Here is a 23,912-nt window from a genome sequence, read left to right on the forward strand (position 1 = left end):
GGTGGTGTAAATAGTGATGATGGATGAGTGGATGCGCATGATTTGGACTAATGAATCACACAACAGCCTGTGTCAATCAGGTGGAAAGTTGTGAATTTGACGAACCCCTGGATAACGTTGACTGCCACCTCGTGTAATGCCAACAGTGAGGTAAGGAGTTGATGATGTTACGACATGGGTGAGTTTTTCGTGGTTATGGAATTCTCCCCTTCTTGCGCTTGGCAAAGCGCTAAAAGCGGAATGGGATGAAGACATTTTACAGCGTTGTGTATTAGGTACAGTATAAGAACAGCTCTGAGACGATGATTCTATCAGGAAAACAACGTACCCTGTCTTACAGCAGCATCTGTGAAGCTTTGTTTTGTAGACAATAATATTCCCGAAAAAGAGTGGCCGACACAGAGTCTCCACATGAACCTAATTAAATGGGATGAATTAGAGCGTCAACGTTGTTCCAGATCACAGCGTCCCACATCAGTATGGTCTCTAGTTCCTGCTCTTGAGGAAGAATGGGCTACATTTCCTCCACAGACATTCAGACATATCACTGAATGGGGCCCCAGCAGAATTAAAGCTGTCATAAAGCTGAAGGGTAGACATACTGTAAGTAGGCTGTTTAGGTTTCTCGATTGGTAACGACACATAGCGCTCTGTATGAAAATCACTGGCTGTGCTGTGTGCATTCTGTGGCTGGTTTGCATTGTTGTTCGCTATTGTAGTGTTGGGCTGTTGGCTGTTAACAGAGAGCGGGTGATCTGGACGTGTGTCCATCAGAGACAGTAAATTTGTAAGACTGGATGTCATGAACTGATATATATATTATGACTTTTGAACACTATTAAGGTAAATACATTGTTTGTTCTCTATCAAAATCTTTCATTTGCTAACTATGCCTATCAGTTCAAAAATGGTTCAAATGGCTCTGAGCACTATGGGACTTAACATCTATGGTCATTAGTCCCCTAGAACTTAGAACTAATTAAACCAAACTAACCTAAGGACAGCACACAACACCCAGCCATCACGAGGCAGAGAAAATCCCTGACCCCGCCGGGAATCGAACCCGGGAACCCGGGCGTGGGAAGCGAGAACGCTACCGCACGACCACGAGATGCGGGCTGCCTATCAGTAGTCAGTGCCTTCCGTAGTTTGAATCTTTTATTTGGCTGCCAGTATTGGCGCTCGCTGTACTTATGTCATAATTCCTGTAACACTGATGTATGTGTTATTTCGATTCTTTTGTAAAGCCCGTATTACTACAAATGTTATCAGTATTGTTTTGTTCTTTAATGATGTATTTTGTACCTTTGTTATTGTATTCTCATGTTATAAAATTGTAATTGACACCAGTTCATCAAATTAAGTAACTTGTAAGCATTCATTTCACTGCACATATTTCTGTTGGTCATAGTATATGATGCACATTATGTGAAAAAAAGAGGACTGTTAGTGCTCCCACGTGTGTTAATAATTCAGCAAGGGACTGATTAACAGCATTGCTGGTTCTAAGGACAATTCCAAACACTTTGTGAGTGCACAAGTGGTGGTTTATGGACTTGCTATATTGTCTGCAAGACTTCTAAGGACAATTCCAAAAACTTTGTGCGTGCACAAGTGGTGGTTTATGGACTTGCTATATTCTCCGCAAGACTCTTCGATGGTGATTGTGCACCTGCACAGTCGCAACATATGCCTGCTGGCCGTCTCTACAAGGACTACAGTGGGTCTGCATCTTTGATGGCCCACGAATACCATTATTTCTACAAGGACTGCACTGGGTCTGTACCTCAGGTGGCCCACCAATACCGTAATCTCTACCAGGACTACAGCGGGTCTGCTCTGTTATGACCTACTTACCAATATTCTTCAAAACTTCGACTAACTCTGCTGTGGGTTTTCTCTGTTATGGCACATTACCTGTCTGCATGTCAAAAGTCAGCACTGTCTTTCCCTTGGAAGGACAACACTACTTCTTCAAGACTGCATGGAAATCCACTAGTTCCATGTGCATTTTCTTTTACGGCTCAGACTTTGAGAAAAAAAATCTGCAATTTTACTGTGATGAATGATCAGGACTGTCTTTATGGACTGTGAGAGAATTTTAGCTTTTGACCAAATTGTATCAATAAGTGTGTGCATTTGATATCTTTGTTATTGTAACTATGAAAAATTTCTTCAAATCATTATTGGGCACTGCTCAAAACAATTTGTAAAATTTCTTGTGGGGAGCATGGGGGCTATGTAACTAGGCTCTATAGGTTTTTTGATTGGTTACGTCACGTAGCTCTCTGTATGAAAATCACTGGCTGTGCTGTGTGCAGTCTGTGGCTGGTTTGCATTGTTGTTCGCTATTGTAGTGTTGGGCTGTTGTCTGTTAACAGCGCGTAGCGTTGCGCAGTTGGAGGTGAGCCGCCAGCAGTGGTGGATGTGGGGAGAGAGATGGCGGAGTTTTGAGAGCGGATGATCTGGACGTGTGTCCATCAGAGACAGTAAATTTGTAAGACTGGATGTCATGAACTGATATATATTATGACTTTTGAACACTATTGAGGTAAATACATTGTTTGTTCTCTATCAAAATCTTTCATTTGCTAACTGTGCCTATCAGTGGTTAGTGCCTTCAGTAGTTACAATCTTTTATTTAGCTGGCAGTACTGGCGCTCGCTGTATTGCAGTAGTTCGAGTAATGAAGATTTTTGTGAGGTAGGTGATTTGTGAAAGGTATAGGTTAATGTTAGTCAGGGCCATTCTTTTGTTGGGATTATTGAAAGTGAGATTGCGTTGCGCTAAAAAAATATTGTGTGTCAGTTTAAGCACAGTCATGTACAATTTTTCTAAGGGGACGTTTCAATACCCTATATTAATAGTCACTAACAGGTATCCGAATACTTTAGATCTGATAGTGTAATTACAGCCAGATCTGTGCACTGCATGGCAAGTTAGCATCAGGCGAATGATTGGTGCTATATCGGGGTCCTGCTTAGGCAACATTGTGAGGTACATGAAATCGGCAAACTCTGAGAATTGTTTGCGACAGGAAGAGGCCCTTCAAGTCTACCGCTGACATCTGCTCGTAAGAAGCAGGAAGTCAATCCACAGCCTTATCTAGACTAGTTATATACGTCAGCTTTACTCGTGGAAATGTAAAGCTCATCACAACTATTTCGTCTGCGGAATGAATCTTTGGAAAGTACGAGATATACCCAGAAAGTAATGCACCGCATCTTTTTTTCAGCCGAAAACAATGCTATGAATGCAAAACAGTGCTTATGTACTATTTGAAGTCTCCTGAGAGAGAGCGCCAAGTTTTCGTCACTTCCGACAGATAGCGCTGCTGCGGTACAGTTTCAAAATGGAGTCATGTGCTGGACGTTACAAGCAACGTGCCGTCGGTGAATTTCTCATTGCAGACAAAGAAACTGTGGGGAATACTCACAAACGCTTGTGCAAAGTCTGTGAAGCGTATGTGGTCGATAGAAGTACAGTTAGTCGATGGACACGGGGGGTGAGATCATCAGAAGGTGGTTCGGCGATTTGCAGCGGTTGGGGAGACCATCCACGGCTGTCACAGGTGACATGTTGCAGCGAGGTGATGATATCATTCGCGAGGACATTAAAGGATGCCATTCATGGAAAACTTTTGAGGACGAAGAGGAGGTGATTTACACAGTGAAGCATTGGCCCTGCCATCAGGACCAACAGGGCATACACGACCTAGTTTCTTGATGGAGGTAGGCCGTAGAAAGGTATGTAGATTATGTGCAAAAATAAGGTGTGTAGATACTCGTAAAACATCGTTCTTTCGTATGTGTCATTCTCATTATGTTCAATAAAGAACTGTTAAAGAAAAAACGGCAGTGCAGTATCTTCTGGGCAGCCCTAATAATTAAAGCAAACACACAGTACTGTGGCTAATTTGACTCCCACTGTTGGTGAATAATGTGAATTTAATTACATAAGGTTTCACGTAGAAGACATAGAATTCACTCTTGCCTCCTCAATTACCTGAACGCTAGCTCGACGTGCACCACTATGTCATACGATGTTCTAAAAGGACTGATGAACGTCCAAGCGACGTGGCATCTCATAGAGAACAGACACAATGCGGCCACCTGCTACGCTGCCGTAAAACACTTACTGACGCACCACTAGTTTCAGACACAACAAGAGGAATGTATTATTTCATTCAACACTGATATCCTAGACGAGTTACGCAAATTGTTTATGCCTATATTCTGAAAGCCTCTGTATTTAATTGCCCTTTGTATGAACTCTTTGTGTCTCTAATACAGTTTCCTTTGCACTGGTTGGCTGACATTTTATTATGTTCTAGCGCAGCAATTAAAACTGATTTAGCGAGAGAGTACTATCACGACAGAACGGTATAGAAATCTGTGTGTACATTTCTGCCAGCGTGTAGGTCATGTGGCTCCTAGGTACATCTTGGTGTTCGTCTCCAGTGAGAGAATGAATAGAGTACCTTAATTCCATTGGCCTAACAGGTATCTGAACCCCATTCTTCCCTTATCTAACGCCAGTGTCTCTTTAGCAGGAACGTTCGGTCAAGAACACGCATCGTAAGAAAGTACGCACCTTAAATTTATCAATTTTGGCCGCATTTGCTGGGGGGGGGGGGGGGGGGGGCGGCGGGCGAGGGGGGCGAGAATCTAACATAGGTGAGCCGTAGTAACCGTGGAAAGTGACACTGAAATCTGAAACTTGACTTATGATGTTCCACATGTATTCTTTTTTAGCGCTTTTGTAAGGGATGTTCCTCGTAGTTTCAGCGAAGCAGCCACCGCAGTTTAATTTCCCGAATTAGCTGTCAACTCTACACGTTCTTTCTCCCCACTCCAAGTGATAGAAGCAGTCTGCCTGTCATGTTATGGACAGCAACACTAGTGGCGAAAACATTAAAGGTAACGGGAATATGGCTTAACGGTGTTTATGCGGAATATGATTTTGTTACTTTTTGTGCAGCATCAAGATACGAAACTCAAGTTCATATCATCGAGTACAATAACATGACTGGATACAGTTTTCCGGGGAAGGAAACCCCTGGTGGGAGCTTTTAAGTGAGTGTCATGAGCAGTCTGTAACTGGGATGTTCGAGCGGTCCCCTTGCTCAATTCTTCTCATAATGTTGACAAATACTAAGCTATGAAACGCCGACAGCGAACCCGTGGATAAATGAAAACAAGTTATATTGGCATACCGATTTCTTTTTTGAATATACGGGAACAATGAGCGTCGTGGGATCTGTCATAAACCTAAGGAATTTTTTTAGGGAAATTTGCTTCCGAAGGACGCTGTGATACTGAAGACACACTTCAACGCTATCTGGCCCTATTTTCTTCCTGGACAGTAAAGTTTCACATTTCTTTACGCAGAAAGATTCATTACCGGTGTTGTTTTGTCCACCATGTTAAACTTGCGACGAGGAGCTCTTCCCAAATGGTTTCCAAAGTTTCATAATTTGAACCGAAGTGAAAAACTGTGGAGAAACCTGAAAGGATGTTTCAGCCGACAGTGATGACATCTAAACACGTGAGCAGATCTCTGTGACTTTTTGAGGCCGGAATGAGCAGAGCTTGATGTTTCCTGTGTCCATAATATTGTGTATTCAGGATAATGAATGGTACCCATCTTAAAGTTTAGGGAGATTCTCTAAACCAAACTTGATATGCGTAATACTTCGAGAAAGAAATTAAAGGTGCAAGTATCTCGACTGTAATCAAGGTGGTTGTAAACCATATTGCCTAATAAAAAAATTTTCAAATAGATATGATTAAAACCTCGATTGTATAGAACATGATACACAAAATTCCGTGAGAAACTATTTTCACGTTAACGGTTTCCTATTATATACTAATTTTAAGAACGGTTAAGAGTCTCATTTCCACTCGGAAGAGAACGACATGAATCACTATCATTACGTCGTTAGTACGCAGTGAAGAACCCATCCAGTTTCTCCCGAATTCGGAATCGACGGGAAACCTGATTCCGAAGTAACATAATGTGGCTTAATAATTTGTTTACTCATATAGAGTTCCAATCTGATTAGCCATATTATTTTGGAGTCTTGAGCCCATTGGATACTTTGATGTGACCTGCCACGACTTGCTCTCAGATGCCAACATTTTCATCTCCGGGTAGCACTTATACCCAAAGTCCTCAGTTATTGGTTGAATATATTCCGATTTTTGTCTTTCATAATAGTTTGTACTCTCCACAGCTTTAGTTCGTTGCCAGTTATTCACCGACATCTTACCTTATGCCCTATAATTTTGTTATTTCTACGTTCTCAGTCCACTTGATTGTCAACGTCACCCTATAGCACCACAGCACAGACACTTCGATTCTCTTCTTTTCAATTTTCCACAAAGTCCATGATTCACTTTAACACTGTTCTGTAGTCTATACGTATACTAACGGAAATTGTTTCCTCGTATTAAGACCTTGTTTTATAATAGATTTCTTTTGGCCTTGAGTTAATCTTTGTATAGGGTAGTCTGCTTTTCATGTCCTGCTTGTTTCATTCCTCGTAAGTTGTTTTTCTTCCAACGTAGCAGAATTCCTTCACTTCGTCTGTTCCTGTCCCCTAGCTTTGATGTTATATTCCTCACTGTGATCATATTTGCTACTCCTTGCTAATTTCGTCTGTCCTCGATTTACTGTCAATCCGTAGTGTGAGGACAGTTGATTTCTCTTTCCATGCTTTACATCTGATATCTCTTTGTCGCTTCCACCGAGGGTAACAGTGTCATCAGCGAAACTTATCATTGTATCCTTTCACCCTGAAGTACAATTACGCTCCTTACACTATCATAATTTCGTCATTGATTCTTCGATGTACAGACTGAACAGTAGGAGCGAAAGGATACATCCTCATCTTACTCCCTATCTAATCCGTGCAATTCGTTCTGAAGTTCTCATTCTATCGTTCCTTCCTGGTCCTTATGGGTATTGTACATTGCCTGGGTTTCGCTACGGGCTACACCTACTTCTCTCAGAATTTCTAATTTGCATCATTTTTACATTGGAGAACCCTTTCTCCAGATCGACACATCCCGTGAAACAATACATACGGCATAAACATCTAACTGTTCCGTTCAGGAAGGATCTTCAGAGAAGAAACTGGGCTGCAATACATCGGAAGATAATCCTTTCTACTTGTTAAATCACAAATAAAATATGTCTCTTGACTTCAGACATCCAGACAATATTGACAAACTGTTTTACGCCCTTTAATTTTGTCGCATTGTTCAGCTGTTCAGAAACAGTTTTCCCTTAAAACGTACATTTGAATTGTCAGTAGAATCACCATTACTAGAAGTCTGAGATCATTGTTGAATCACAGAGACAGGATTTAAAATCACTTACATCTCTCTCTTCTCAGTGATCACAGGCCCTGTAGACCACGCGCTGCATCAACGATCTGCTTCCACCGCCTTCTATCTCTCGCAGCCTCTCTCCAACCTGAGGAAACTCCTAATGCTGCGATGACCTTCTCTATGTCATCTTTCCACCTCTTACGATGTCGGCCTAATGGTCTTGTTGCCTGGAGAGTTCTATCAAATCCTTTCTAGGTGGTTCTGTTGTTTTCCATTCTAGCCACATGTTCAGCCCATTGCAGTCTCCTACTCTTTAATTTCTGGATGATAGTGGGTTGCTTCATTAACTGATAATTTTCATTGTTCCTTCGAATCATCCATACGCCATTCTCCAACAGGGTTCCCCAGATTTTTCTCATTACTTTTCTTTCGAAAACATTCAGGCTTTCTCTTTCATTCTTTGTATGCGTCCAGCTTTCTGAACCGTACAATACTAAGGAGTAGATGATAGTGTTGTATATCTTCATCTTTGTGGGGATTGACAAAGCTTTACTTTTGAGTGGGTTGCTTGGTGAGTGCAGACATCTTGACCCTGAGTATGTTCTTTCATTTATATCCATTTTTATGATATTTTTACTGTTGAAAGGTGATCCAAGGTATTTAAACTGGAGAACTTACATCTCCTACGGATACTTAACGCCAATAGGTGTTGCTGTTCCATAAATCACTGTCAGTGATTTTAAGTTGTAAATGTTCCAACAAGCGAAACAATTTTATACGAACAGATTACCAATTCGTCGATTTATGAAGGTCATTGAGACGAAAAACTGGCTCCGACAGGATGAAATGAGAGAAGATAAAGGAGTGTTCTCCTTTCTATGAATCAATTCCAGCATTCGCTTAAAGTGATTAAAGGAAGTTGCTGGAGATTATAGTCGATTGGTCGGCCACAATTAGAATATCGCTCCTTGACAGTAACAACCAAGCCTCTTAACTATTGCATAGTACTGGCACTTTCGAACAACTGCTGTAATACCTAACGATTCAAGAATCAGATGATTGCGTATTACATTCGCCCTTGGACAAAAAAAAGTAGCAAGAAGGAATTATCCAAACGGGATTGAAATAGGTAGATGTCACGTACATGCACAGACAAACAAACGACTTAGCCAGTCATTAACTCGTTGATTAACCTCTGGCCCTTATGTAAGCAGTTATTCGGCTTAGCATTGAGTGACAGAGTTTTTGGTTGTCCTCTTGAGAAATAACGTGCTGTATTCTGTCAAGTTGGTGCATTAGATCGTCAAAATCCCGAGCTGGTTGGAGGGCTCTGTCGACAATGCTCCAAACGTTCTCATTTGGGGAGAGATTCGGCGACCTTGCTGGCCAAGGTAGTGTTTGGTATTATCATGTTGAAATGCACAATTATCTTGTTGAAATGTAAGCCCAGGATGGCTTGCCACGAAGGAAAGGAAAATTTGGGGTACAACATCGTCGACGTATCACTGTGCTGATGACAATCGAAGAGATCCTGCTATGAAATGAAACGGCACAACCGAACATGATTTCTGTTATCGGGCCGCATGGTGGGTGACAATCAGTTTGGTATCCCACAGCTGCTCGGTGCGTCTCCAGACAGGTCCTCGCTGATCACCGGGGCTCAGTGTGAATTGAGACTCATCACTGAAGACAGTTCTACTCCAGTCAGTGATGTTCCATGCAGAAGACGTGTCTGGAGACGCCCTGGACAGTGGTGATACCAACCACTTTCTGTTGCCCTCCTTGGCAAGTCATAGCGGCTTACATGTCACACGGCGAGAGTCTCTAACGCTTGTTTTTGTGTTTGCCGAAAACTACTTTCGCGCTCAAGGAGTCAGATCTCTTCCCAACTGAACACTTTTGTAGCATTATAGACAGGACTCTATACTCAGCTCGAGATACTGACGATCCAACGCGAAAATTGTACATAATTCAACTCCATACGTCTCAGGAGGACATCCAGAATCTCTATCAATTAATGACAAGCCGAATAATAGCTTGCATAAGCGGCAGAGGTGGAGCAACATGTTATTGACTAGCTCAATTTATGAAGCTCTTTCTCTTGAATAAATAATCCTACTTTTCTCTTATTGTAACCATTTGTTTGATTGTACAAGTACGTAACATCCATTTGGGCAATTCCTTCGTGTTTTGTTTCCAGTATAACCGTTACTTTGTTCTCCATCTTTTTTTTATTTTTTATTTTATTTATTTATTTTTTTTTTTTTGTGCACTACCAGTGTTTTTATGATTCTGTGTCTGTTGCGGGTAACTGGTACTTCAGATATCGTTCATGTTCCTGGCAACGGGGTAATCTGCATAGTGATTAAAACCAGCGGCGCCGAAGTGCTGTCAGGAACTTTGTAGTCACGGTAGTTGGTGCACGAGTTTTGTTGATTAGTGCTACCTTAACTGCTTATCACGGACTGCCACACTTGTAACTACAACAGTCTCATCAACTAGAGTAGTTAACAGAGCACGTATCAGTGTTTAAACCACTCGGTGTACATATGCAAACCGCCTGTGTACCTTGCAGAATAAATAGGCCGGCGGAGATGTTTCAATTCAAACAAACCCCGACAGCGCCACTTTGTTAATTAAATCTGCCGTCCAGAATTCATGCCAAATGCGTGACGTGTGCGGAGAGTAATTACAGCGAAAAAGCTTCTGCTTTCACCCGACCGCGTTATGGAGCAGGTGCTATTTGACTGTTCTACCGCGGCTAGTACCCCACCTCGTTATACCAAATAATCGTCATGCAGATGGGTCATTTCAATTTCGGGGATGAAATCATGATGTAGAATATTCTTGAAGATTACAGTCATTTGTCAGAAGCCAAAACGTACAATAATGTTGCTGTTTCTCTCTTGTTAACTCGAAATAACCTTACAATATTGCGAAATGGTTGATAGACTTTATACGTAGGCACGAGGTACAAATGAATTTCCTTAAAAAAAGTGTGAAGTTATTCACATGAGTACTAAAACAAATCCGTTAAATTTCAATTACGTGACAAGTCATACAAATCTGAAGGCTGTAAATTCAACTAAATACTTAGGGATTACAATTACAAATAACCTAAATTGGAACGATCACATTGATAATGCTTTGGGTAGAGGAAACCGAAGACTGCATTTCACTGGCAGAACACTTAGAAGATGCAACAGGCCTACTAAAGAGACTGCTTACACCACGCTTGTCCGCCCTATTCTGGAGTATTGCTGTGCTGTGTGGGATCCGGATCAGGTGGAACTAACGGCTGATACCGAAATAGCATAAAGAAGGGCAGCTCGTTTTGTATTACCGCGCAATATGAGAGGTAGTTCCACAGATATGATACGTGAATTGGAGTGGCAATCATTACAACAAAGGCGTTTTTCGTTGCAACAGGATCTTCTCATAAATTTCAATCACCGATTTTCTCCTACGATTGGCACCCACCTACATAGGGAGGAATGATGCTCACGTTAAAATAAGAGAAATCACGGCTCGCACAGTAAAATTTAAGTGCTCGTTTTTCCCGCGAGTATTTCGAGAGTGGAACGGTATAGAGACAGCTTGAAGGTGGTTCACTGAATCCTTTCCCAGGCACATTATTGTGAACAGGAGAGTAATCGCGTAGATGTAGACGTGGGCGCTCGTATGTGGGTTTTTCGTGCCAAATGCACGGATGGTTTACTAGATATAGACAAGCCCAACTTATTTCGACATTCTTGCCCAATTTGGCCTTGTGCCCCGTTTGTAATTACCCCGTCGCCGATGGGACTTGAAAGGTACCTCCGCCTACATACGACGATTATTTGTCCATAAAAAGTGGAATGAGAAGCTCTGAAGGCGAATAAATGTCTGAAAGACGTGAAATATGCATGACGAACCAAGGGTACAATTTGTAGCACCTCCTGAAAGAATGTGGTAGGCTCACGAAAACATGGAGCACAGCATACGTAAAAATCTGACACGTGCCCCGTTACTGAGGGAAAGGATAGAAGCCATTATGTTTTGCGGAAGGAAACGACGCTCTCAGAGTTCCGCTTTTCACGTGAGCAGTTAACTAACGTATCATTTCCGTTCACAAGGAGTAGAGAATCTTTGTAGTTTCCATCAGCGTTTTCTGTCTTAATTAACATCTTGGACTTCCCTGTATTTCCTCCATTACTTTGTTTATAATTATCAATTTTGGGATATAGAAGATTAGGAACAAGTAATGTGGAGATGAAACGATATTATCAATACACTGCAGTCAGGGAAGCTAATTTAATCGAACAGCACAACATTATGGTTGAGGATCTTCGAAACCATCGGAAACGTTGGGTGGGCTTCTCCATTAGTGTCACAACAAGAAGATTTACTGAAGGACAGTTTCACTATAACAATTTTCTGCGGAAAAATGAATAAATTTTTGCTCGTGTCTAAATTGGTGATACGAAGGGGGGGGGGGGGGGGGGAGGGGGTTCGGTAGGAAGTGTTATACCTGAGCCAAGGTAGCCCCAGACGGCCGGCAACCCATATAACACCAAACAGGACGAGGTTGTCTATGCCCAAAGGCGTACCCAAAATCACGATGGTAAACACCGGTTATTTACACACAAGATAATGGAAGCAGACATTCCGAGCACTACTTCCTGCAGGTGGAGCTCCATTCACGGCCTGCAGGAAGTATCACTACGCCGAAATCTGATTGGCTGGAGACAGCTATTTAGAGGCTAGAACCAGGCCCGAAGTTCAGTTCAAGCCGAAGGCCGACCTCGTGTACTGCAACCGTCGAAGATTACGTCTTCGTATCGGAATTGGACTGTTACTAGTGTGTGAGTGTGTTACCACAAACGTCTGTGGAAAATAAGAAGTGAACTTCTGTTTGCCTCAATTGGGAGACTTTTTACTTATTGTTACCTTTCATTTGTATGTTCAGTCTTTAACCTTGTGAAGTTACATCAATAAAAATTGTGTTGTGAAAAATTGCGAATTGTCTGTCACAACAGGAATTGGGGTACATGGTACGTCAACCGGGATGCATGAACACTTCGCCGCTCCTCTGGGGACAGAGTTCTATGATTGGCGAAAAAATGTCAAACAAGGCAAAAGAAAAGGAAAGACGCAGGGGAGAGTAGGAGGGAAAAGTAATGAAGAAATTGGAAGGGGGCGATGTCTGTAAGGGGATCCTGAGGAGATTGCGGAGGAGGAGGAGATTAGTGTTTAACGTTCCGTCGACAACGAGGTCATTAGAGACGGAGCGCAAGCTCGGGTGAGGGAAGGATGGGGAAGGAAATCGGCCGTGCCCTTTCAAAGGAACCATCCGGGCATTTGCCTGACGCCATTTAGGGATATCACGGAAAACCTAAATCAGGATGGCCGGAGACGGGATTGAACCGTCGTCCTCGCGAATGCGAGTCCAGTGTGCTAACCACTGCGCCACCTCGCTCGGTGAGGAGATTGCGACTGAAGTGTGTAAAGCAAGAGTTTTACGAGAACTGTCTTTTATTTGGAAAGACATGTTTGTTTCTTGGTTTCATGTACTAGATGGAGCCACCGCCAACCAACGCCACGTAATTTGAAGAGTATATATGGCGTTTGCTCCTTAGTTATTGACTTGGATTGGAATGAATGAAAGAGAAAAATCGCTTTATGGTCACAAGGAATACAGCTTTGGACAATGTGGTGTTCCATATTTGAACTGGGTGATACACAAAAGAATTACTGACAGGTGTAGATCTTAATTCCTTGTAAAGTCATGTTGATCTCAATAAATGGGTAAACAGCGATGAAGATTAAACACAAAAATGGGACGACGTCGGCGAATGGAAAAGGTGTGAGACGCGGAAAATCTGTTCTCTCTGGGTGACAATTACCCTTTATAATCCAATGGCAACGCGGCAGCGGTGGTGTGATGGACTACCATCACGAAATTCTGAACGGTTCAGGTCGAAAAGGCAACATCAAACTAGGAACAGCAGAAGCAGCTGCTAAACTGAATCTCATTGTAATGTCATGCATCCACGAGGGAAGTTGGTTATAAAACTCATATTAGATGTATTCTGTAGCATTGCCCATCCGTCTAAAACTCTTACATGGAGGAACAGTTAGAGGTTGTAGATTCAAAGAAACCACATCATACCGGATTCCTTACGTAAGCATCTACATCTACATGTCTACATCTACATGACTACTCTGCAATTCACATTTATGTGCTTGGCAGAGGGTTCGTCGAACCACAATCATACTATCTCTCTACCATTCCACTCCCGAACAGTGCACGGGAAAAACGAACACCTAAACCTTCTAGAACTTCTCGGAGATGTTCATCCATCTCAAGTTGCATATGCACTGAGCGGTGGTGTTGTGCTTCACGAAGGCAGCGTGAAAGTTTCTAGAATGCACATGCAAGGTACAAGAATGGTGAGGTTAAGAGAGCGGAAATGATGGGGTTCTAAAGTACCTCAGACAGCCAGTGGAGTATAGATGCAGATGTAGATGTAGTTGGATGATCACGAAATGTTTATACGAATTTTAAAATTTTCACGGAGCACTGAGTGCTCGAATAAATTTCGGTCTTGCGCTCGCCGTCAGCTACACTACACGATATTCCGATTGTGCTCCCCCCCCCCCCCCCGCCCCCCTCCTCCCACATTAATCCTCCAATGAGCCACTAAAGACTGACAAACACGTCCTCCTTCCGGCAATATGCAGAGGGCGGTGAGTACTCCTCACAATCTAGTCGACCGACGGACTACACTATATAGCGTCAGCACCCTCGCTGGTGCGGTACTCAGCTGTCCTTTGCATTACTACTTGCATGGATTGTTTATGATCGCTCACAGCAGTACCCATCTTCACCACTACGGTTTTCCCTGAAGAGAAAGACGTTATTTTATGGATTACTGAGTTAACACCATTTACTAAGTAAAATAAGCGAGTGGGAAAAATGTCAATACATTTGGCTACCAACAACAGCAACGCTTGGCTTAACTGCGTGAACGAATGAAATGAGACTCACCGACGACGTTGAGGTGCACGAAGTGGCTCATGTGCGGCGTGGTGGACACCTGGCACTCGTAGACGCCGGCGTCGCGGTGCTGCGGGTACTTGAGCTGCAGCGTCCAGTCGTTGCTCAGCGGCTGGTTGATGGCGCGGAACCGCTGGTCGTTGGTGTACGTGTACCTGCCCACCGTCAGCAGGTGCACGTCCCTGTGCCGCACCCACGACACCTGCCAGACAAGTAAACACACGTGTATCACAACACACTGCTGACCTTGTTGAATGGTTTGCTGATGCCACTGAAATACTGTACTTTCATGAACGCTTTCCTGCCCATCTTCAAAATGTGCACATTCCTCTGACGAAACGAAACTGTGCTCAGTGTTGTAGGTATACGTATGACTCATCAGAACCCAGTCGCTGAACAGTGTTTGGGAAGTGGATCGGAACAAATCGACGTAAACGTTCACCCCGTATCGACAGATACAAGTTGCCTACTTCAGGTACCACGGCAGTCAAACTGTGAGCCTGGAGCAGTCTCACATCATTTTATGCTCCTTATTTCCCCCGTGCACTGTGTTATCGGTTCCAGTGACGCTTTCGGTCCCTTGCCCTAATCTCCAGCGTGCTTACCGTCTTACGCCCATGATCTTGCTCAGCATCTGCGAATTGGTCATTGAACAGTACCCTTCGGTTTTTATTTTTTATTTCCGTATATGTTTCAGTGATAGAGCCGTAGAAGTCACATATCTGGATCAGCACTATCCTTTGCTCGAAGTGGAATGTCCAGCCTCCAGACCACCGGTGCGCTTCAAACGGGTTCGCTACTGGCATTCAGTGCAGCGATTCTAAAAGCACGCCGCTTCCCAATGTCCACCAGGAGCATGCACAGCACCGCGCGGATTGGCCGCGAGGTTTAGGGCGCCATGTCACGGATTGCGTGGCCCTTCCCACCGGAGGTTCGAGTCCTCCCTCGGGCATGGATGAGTGTGTTGTTCTTATCATAAGTTAGTTTAAGTAGTGTGTAAGTCTAGGGAACGAGGACCTCAGCAGTTTCGTCCCTTAGGAATTCACACAAATTTGAACGTTTGAGGGTGCACATTTCCACACATTGTCAGTAACTTTGGGGCAATAACATACCGTTTTGCTAAGCACCAGAAATAGTCACATCTGCTAGGAGAAGGAGATTTTCAGATAGTTTTACTATTGGTGTTTGTAATAGATATGACCAACTGTCAGAGTCTAGTGGAGAGGAATCTCTAGTAGCTGTAGATGTAGGAAGTATGCAGCAGACCTCAGCAGTTACGGTGGCTAGGACAGTTGCAAAGTCTAAGAGAAAGAAGAAGGTTCTGCTGTTAGGTAGTTCTCATGGTAGAGGTGTAGGCCAGCAGTTGCAGGAAGTTTTGGGGAGTGAGTACCAGGTCACCAGCATTGTGAAGCCTAATGCAGGATTGGCTCAGGTGACTTTTAACATAGGGGGGTTATGTAGGGATTTTACTAAAGAGGATCAGGTAGGGATTGTGGGTGGGGCTGGTAATAGTATTGATAGGGATGGGAAGTATGACATAGATGGTGACCTGGAAAAGTTAGCCACTCAGACTGGCAACACGAATGTGCATTTCGTGGAACTGTTTCAGCGTCACGATCGGCCTCATCTTAATATAGCCGTCAGGCGTAATAACATGAGACTTGGGGGTGCGCTGATGACAGAAGGCATGAGTCACATTTCAGTGGTGTCGGTGGAGTCTATCAGTAGGACGGGTTTCACTAGACATGGCCTGCACCTCAACAGGTATGGGAAGGGGAGGTTGGCAAAACTTATAGGTGACAGCATAGGTGGGGGTGGTGGGATCACTCATGGGAAAATTCCGGTAGTTGTGGGTGTTAGAGCTGTACCTTTTTTAGATTGAAGTCAGCTGATAGGTATTCCTGCTTAAGGGAAGTCTCTCTAACAAAGAAACCACTTTCTACAAAGCTTGGGTATCCGATTAATGAGGGAATTAGTATATTTCATCAAAATATACAAGGTATTCGAGATAAAGTTAGTGAACTGCTTATAGATGTTGACTCTGAAATTATTGGTATATCTGAACACTTCTTAAATAAGGAGATAATTCAGAGGCTTCCTTTACCAGGATACAGGTTGGCTGGCAGCTTTTCTAGGAGCTCTTTGCGGTGTGGGGGAGTAGCCATGTATGTGTGAAACGGTATCCCATTTGAGTCAATTGATGTTTCAAAGTACTGCACTGAAAAGGTGTTTGAATGTTGTGCAGGTGTGGTTAAATTTAGTGGAGCTAAACTTCTTACTGTTGTTATTTATAGATCCCCAGACTCCGATTTCACAACATTTTTGCTAAAGCTAGAGGAGGTTCTTGGTTCACTTTATAGGAAATACAAAAAGTTAGTTATATGTGGTGACTTCAATATTAATTGTATAAGTGATTGTGCAAGGAAAAGGATGCTGGTAGACCTCCTTAATTCATATAATCTTATGCAAACCGTATTCTTTCCAACGAGAGTGCAAGGGAACAGTAGAACAACCATAGACAATATTTTTGTTCATTCGTCATTATTAGAAGGGCATTCTGTTAGCAAAAAGGTGAATGGCCTTTCAGATCATGATGCACAAATTTTAAGTCTAAAAGATTTTTGTGCTTCAACACATGTTAAATATAGTTACCAACTTTTTAGGAAAGCTGATCCAGTTGCTGTACAGACTTTTGTAAACCTTATCAAGGAACAAGATTGGCAAGATGTTTATAGTGCTGATACAGTAGACGATAAATATAATGCTTTCCTCAAGACTTTTCTCGTGCTCTTTGAAAGTTGCTTTCCGTTAGAACGTTTAAAACAGGGTACTAGCACAAACAGGCAGCCTGGGTGGCTGACTAAAGGGATAAGAATATCTTGTAGAACAAAGTGGCAATTATATCAAAACGTTAGAAACAGTCAAAATCTAAATGCAGCAGCCCATTACAAACAGTATTGTAAGGTGCTTAAAAAAGTTATTAGGAAGGCAAAAAGTATGTGGTATGCAGATAGAATAGCTAAGTCTCAGGATAAAATTAAAACCATATGGTCAGTCGTAAAGGAAGTGGCTGGTCTGCAGAGACAGGTCGAGGATATAGAATCAGTGCGTAGTGGGGATGTCCGTGTTGCTGATAAGTCGCATATATGTACAGTACTTAATAATCACTTTCTGAATATAGCAGGTGAACTAAATAGAAACCTAGTCCCAACAGGGAATCATATAGCGCTCTTAGAAAAAAGTGTTCCGAGACTGTTACCTGAAATGCTCCTCCATGATACTGACAAGAGGGAGATTGAGTTAATAATTAAATCACTAAAGACCAAGAACTCTCATGGATATGACGGGGTATCTAGCAGAATACTGAAGTATTGTTCCACGTATATTAGCTCAGTACTTAGCCATATCTGTAACTTTTCCTTTAGCAGTGGTCGGTTTCCTGACCGATTAAAGTACTCGGTAGTGAAGCCACTTTATAAAAAGGGAGACAGGGATAATGTTGACAATTATAGACCTATTTCTATGCCATCGGTGTTTGCTAAAGTTATCGAGAGGCTTGTATATACAAGGTTACTGCAGCATTTAAATTCACATAATTTGCTGTCAAATGTACAGTTTGGTTTTAGAAATGGCTTAACAACTGAAAATGCTATATTCTCTTTTCTCTGTGAGGTTTTGGACGGATTAAATAAAAGGTTGAGAACGTTAGGTGTTTTCTTTGATTTAACGAAGGCTTTTGACTGTGTTGACCACAAAATATTACTGCAGAAGTTGGAACATTATGGAGTAAGGGGAGTAGCTTACAATTGGTTCGCCTCCTACTTTAAGAACAGAAAGCAGAAGGTAATCCTCCGCAATATTGAGAGTGGTAATGATGTTCAGTCCCAATGGGGCACTGTTAAATGGGGCGTTCCCCAAGGGTCGGTGCTGGGGCCACTGCTGTTCCTTATTTATGTAAATGATATGCCTTCTAGTATTACAGGTGGTTCAAAAATATTTCTGTTTGCTGATGACACCACCTTGGTAGTGAAGGATCTTGTGTGTAATATTGAAACATTATCAAATAATGTAGTTCATGAAGTAAGTTCGTGGCTTGTGGAAAATAATTTGATGCTAAATCACAGTAAGACTCAGTTTTTACAGTTTCTAACCCACAATTCAACAAGAACTGACATTTTAATCAGACAGAATGGGCATGTTATAAGCGAGACGGAACAGTTCAAGTTCCTAGGCGTACGGATAGATAGTAAGCTGTTGTGGAAAGCCCATGTTCAGGATCTTGTTCAGAAACTAAATGCCGCTTTATTTACCATTAGAACAATATCTGAAATAAGTGACATTTCAACACGAAAAGTAGTATACTTCGCATATTTTCATACGCTTATGTCATATGGTATTATTTTTTGGGGTAATTCTTCTGATTCAAAAAGGGTATTTTTGGCTCAAAAACGGGCTGTTCGAGCTATGTATGGTGTAAGTTCGAAAACCTCTTGTCGACCCCTATTCAATAGTCTGGGAATTTTGACATTGCCCTCACAGTATGTATTTTCTTTAATGTCGTTTGTTGTTAGCAATATTAGCTTATTCCCAAGAGTTAGCAGCTTTCACTCAGTTAATACTAGGCAGAAATCAAATCTGCATGTGGAATGCACTTCCTTGACTCTTGTGCAGAAAGGAGTGCAGTATTCTGCTGCATCCATTTTCAATAAGCTACCACAAGAACTCAAAAATCTTAGCAGTAGCCCAAACACTTTTAAGTCTAAACTGAAGAGTTTCCTCATGGCTCACTCCTTCTATTCTGTCGAGGAGCTCCTGGAAGAGATAAAAAATTAAGCAAATTCCAGTGTTACATTCTTGATTTTCTTTATTTAAACTAACGACTTGTTTCATTTTATGTGTTTCTACAATCGTGTTATAATTTCATGTATTGACTCGTTCCATGACCATGGAGACTTCTCCTAAATGTGGTCCCACGGAACAATAAATAAATAAATAAATAAATAAATAAAAATACACACAGAGCATTTGTAAGTTTTATTATAATCTCGACCATTATCTGCGTTATAAGACTGTTGTGCGAGATCTAGGAAGGTGCTGTGCATCATACGTGTTATCGCATGTAAGATATTAGCTCCCCCATGTCTAAAACACTGGTAATTTTTGGAGGTGTACTGAAGTAGATGGGAGAAAAAATATCAAAGAAAATAAAACGGATACTTTTAGTGTCGTAATTGGCTTACATAGCATACTAGTCCATGTGGAAGGGCAACACAGAGTCTTAAGGGAATAAAATAGAAACTTTAGAGGAAGGATAACGTTGTACTCTAGACATCTTATTGAGAAAACGCAGGTAACTGGTACTCGTACAAGACAATGCCCGTAATTTTTGCTAACGCCATTGTACGTCTGGTAACACCCTTATATTTCAGTTACTGGTAATACTTACCAAGGGAAGTAAGTCACAAATGGATTGTTCAGCAGTATATAATTCCAACAGGATACAACCCATATGGGTAAAAGTACGCATTTAGACACTGAAATCAACTATTTTTTAAGAATAGTAACGTACGGCTCTCTTCTTTACCGACAACAAATATTTTCCTTTATACGAGTAACCGCCATAGAAGAAAGTTGTGAAGTATTCAGTCTACAGCCGTAGCGGCCCTGCCTTCTACACAGGAAAAGTAGGATGACTAAGCTACAAAGAGCATACAATTAATGCCTTCAGAATCGAAATCTCCGAAATTTCCGTGACGGTTACCCACATGTTTTAGTAGAGATATAAACTAAATCGTATCCATGGGAACCTCATTATTCTCCATCCGTAATCGAAAGTGAAGAACTAGTCACCTGTCTTGTACAAAACAATATTTTAGGTATAGATTTTAAAAGAATAATTTTTCAGTGATTTCACAAAACTGTGTATTTTTGAATGTAAATAAATAACAAGGCACCCTCAAATCGATAGGAAACTTTTATGTAAATACCTTAGTGTACAAGACAATATAAAGCCTTCTCGTGGCAAGTCCTCGCCTAATGGACCTCGTCGTGTAATATAGTTTAAATAAAGTTAACATGTTTAAGCGTGTCATATGATACAGCAGACCCTGTTCTTCGATGAAATTTATCTGAAAGAAGGAAGGAAGGAAGGAAGATTGGGTTTAACGTACCGTCTACATCAAGGTGATTAGAAACAGAGCATCATCTCGTTTTGTATTAAGGATGGGGAAGGAAATCGGCCGTGCTCTTTTTAAAGGAACCAACCAGGCATTTTACTGGAGCGATTTAGGGAAATAAAGGAAAACGTAAATGTGGAAAGCCGGATGCGGATCTGAACCGTCCTTCTCCCGAATGGTTCAAATGGCTCTGAGCACTATGGGACTTTACTTCTGAGGTCATCAGTCCCCTAGAACTTAGAACTACGTAAACCTAACTAGCCTATGGACATCAAACACATCCATGCCCAAGGCAGGATTCCAACCTGCGACCGTAGCGGTAGCGCGGTTCTAGACTGTAGCGCCTAGATCCGCTCGGCCACTCCGGCCGGCCCTTCTCCTGAATGCGAATCTACTCGTAGTGTGCTGACTACTGCACCATGTTGCTCGGTGCCATTTGCCTGAGCCTTACGTTACTAAAGGAGATGATAGAAGCTGTGACAAATTCCGAGAAAAACAAGTATTTTTGTCGTGGCTATACCACCTCTTAACCTACCTATGTGTGTATACTGGGACCAGTGACAGTAATAAGTGTGATCACTTTCCGGACTTTAAGTGATTCAAGAATCTGAAATATGTTTAGAGATTGTTACTGGAACGTAATTTTAGCTCAAATATTTCATAATAGTATGAGTCACACTTCTAACACCAATCAAAGTGGGTAACATCTTGCAAAATAAATGTCGGACGTTAATCGTAGATCCAGGAGGAAAGGTTTCTTTAGCAAAATGTCTTGAAACTTAGGAAATGTATTCAAACTGACAATAGGATTTATCTATGTGAAATAATCCGTGAAACTGAAAATAAATCAAAACGTAAAACTGGCGTAAAACATTAAGATGGATAAATTTGCAATTACTTATATCAGTCCCTAGGTGCATTGATTAAACAGTTTGTATGAAACTAAAGAGATTACACTAAATGTTTTCTCAAAATTAAAGACATTAGAATACGGCATAAATAGGTATACATTGTAAGTCATCTTTCTGACTTAATTCACAAGCGTGTAGATAGTTCATTGTGGATCTAATTTTTATTTCCTCCATTTCCTCTGGAATGGTAGATTCCTAGAGGAACTGTCAGTCTGATGTTACCAGAATTGTGTACAAATGCTGAAATTACCACGATGTCTCATATTTCAAAATCATCTCTATAAAAATCTCTGATAGGCACAGTGTAGAATACAGATTTATTTGCAGATTTTGTAACATCTTTGAGCCTTATACGCTGCGCGGAGACATATTTTCCATACAATGACATTTGTTATTATATATCACTTACTAGAATAAAATATTTTCACTGGGATTATTGACAATGAAGAGATACAGGATCATGAAACAAAGAATGTACAGTCTGAATAAATGTATGTATCACAATATGTTTTTTTGTAAGGACCATTGTAAATACAAAATTCGGCAGTGAGAACCAGTTAACACTTTCGAGGATATTCAAATATTTTGCGAACGCTTTTCATCTAGTTTAAACTAAATCAGTAATAAAAGCACTTGAACGACGAGCAATAGATCCATCCTGTGAAATCCATTCAAAATGTGAAGGATGCTCAGCAAGCAAGCAATCGACCCTTGTATCTCTGAAACTGGTAGGCTGTTTTCCATCTTCAGTAACTTCGACGTCATTCAACAAGACATCACAAGGCCAGATTTCTCTTATGCTGTTCTCACCATCTTCGTAAAGAAGGTGTTCGGCTATTCTCCTAGCTAGCACATTGTCTTGATTTCTCACCCAATGAAAACAAGTTATCATGGATTGCCAAGAGACAGGAATGCTACCTCTCGCCAAGCACAAGGATAGGGGAATTACAGGGTTACAGCAGCACGGAATATCTGTTATTCAAGTTTAATTCAGCTCAGAATCCTGGAAGATAAGAGCCTACCCCTTCTGCCTAAAAGAGCAGCTCTGTGTATTAAATTTCACACTTTTTATACCTCCGTATCATCTTCAGACTTAATGATACATTATTTCCAGTTTACTTTAAACGCACGTCAGCTAAAACTTAATTAATTGCTATCGTTTTTAGAGTGTCAGTTTTAATGGCCAGCATTCTGCTTTGAAAAACATGTAAATGTAGTTTGGTTTTGTTCTGTAGACAAGTCCCAAAGTTCTTAATAAATATTTCAGACATCCAATTAAAGACTTTAGATAGCGTGTTCATTTTAACGGAAGACATAAGACATTGTAATATCTCGAGAACTATACATCGGGTCAAAAAAAGTTATAAACTTTTTGTCTCGGAAGGGGACATCCAACGATTTCACATTCGACCCACCAACCTACCCCGTGCCTGAGTGGCGGGGGCAACTTTGAAATCTTTAATGGGAACCATTTTTTTCTTTTTTTGAGTCATCAGTCTTCTGACTGCTTTGATGCGGCCCGCCACGAATTCCTCTCCTGTATCAATTTCTTCATCTCAGAGTAGCCCTTGCAACCTACGTCCTCAATTATCTACTGGATGTATTCAATCTATGTCTTCCTCTACAGTTTTTGCCCTCCACAGCTCCCTCTAGTACCATGGACGTTATTTCCTGACGTCTTAACAGCTGCCCTGTCATCGTGTCCCTTCTCTTGCCAATGTTTTCCACACATTTCTTTCCTCTCCGATTCTTCGCAAAGCCTCCTCATTCCTTACCTGATCAGTGCACCCAATTTTCAACATTCATCTGTAGCACAATATCTCAAATGCTTCGATTTACTTCTGTTCCGGTTTTCCCAGACTCCATGTTTCACTACCGTACAACGTACATTATGAGAAATTTATTGCTCAAATTAAAGCCTACGTTTGACACTAGCAGACTTCTCTTGGGCAGGAGTGCTCTTTTTTCCCGTGCTAGTCTGCTTTTGATGTCCTCCTGGCTCCGTCCGCCACCGGTTATTTGGCTGCCTAGATAGCAGAATTCCTTAACTTTACCTACTTCGAGACCATCAAACCTGGTGTTAAAATTTCTCGTTGTTCTCATTTCTGCTACTTCTCATTACTTTCGTCTTTCTTCGATTTACTCTCAAGCCACATTCTGTATCCATTACACTGTCCATTCCGTTCAGCAGATCATGTAATTCTTCTTCACTTTCACTCAGGATAGCAACGTCATCAGCCAATCTTATCACTGATATCCTTTCACCTTGAATTTTCATTCCACTCCTGAACCTGTCGTTTATTTTCATCATTACTTCTTCGATGTACAGATTGAACAGTAGGGGCGAAAGGCTTCATCCCTGTCTTACACCCTTTTTAAGCCGCTCACTCCGTTTTTGGTAGTCCACTCTTATTATTCCCTATTAGCTATTGTACGTATTGTAGATTACCCG

The 23,912-nt window shown here is 41.6% G+C and overlaps 1 protein-coding gene across 1 annotated transcript in view; it reads right to left on the reverse strand.

The window, feature by feature from the left end:
• Positions 1-23,912, reverse strand: part of LOC124709000 (zwei Ig domain protein zig-8-like) — a 546,965-nt gene that overhangs the window by 343,033 nt on the left and 180,020 nt on the right. The window contains exon 3 of the mRNA XM_047240633.1: positions 14,365-14,575. Within this exon, the coding sequence (XP_047096589.1) occupies positions 14,365-14,575 (211 nt within the window). The remainder of the gene's footprint in view (positions 1-14,364; positions 14,576-23,912) is intronic.

Source organism: Schistocerca piceifrons, chromosome 7, assembly GCF_021461385.2.
Source record: "Schistocerca piceifrons isolate TAMUIC-IGC-003096 chromosome 7, iqSchPice1.1, whole genome shotgun sequence".
NCBI lineage: Eukaryota > Metazoa > Arthropoda > Insecta > Orthoptera > Acrididae > Schistocerca > Schistocerca piceifrons.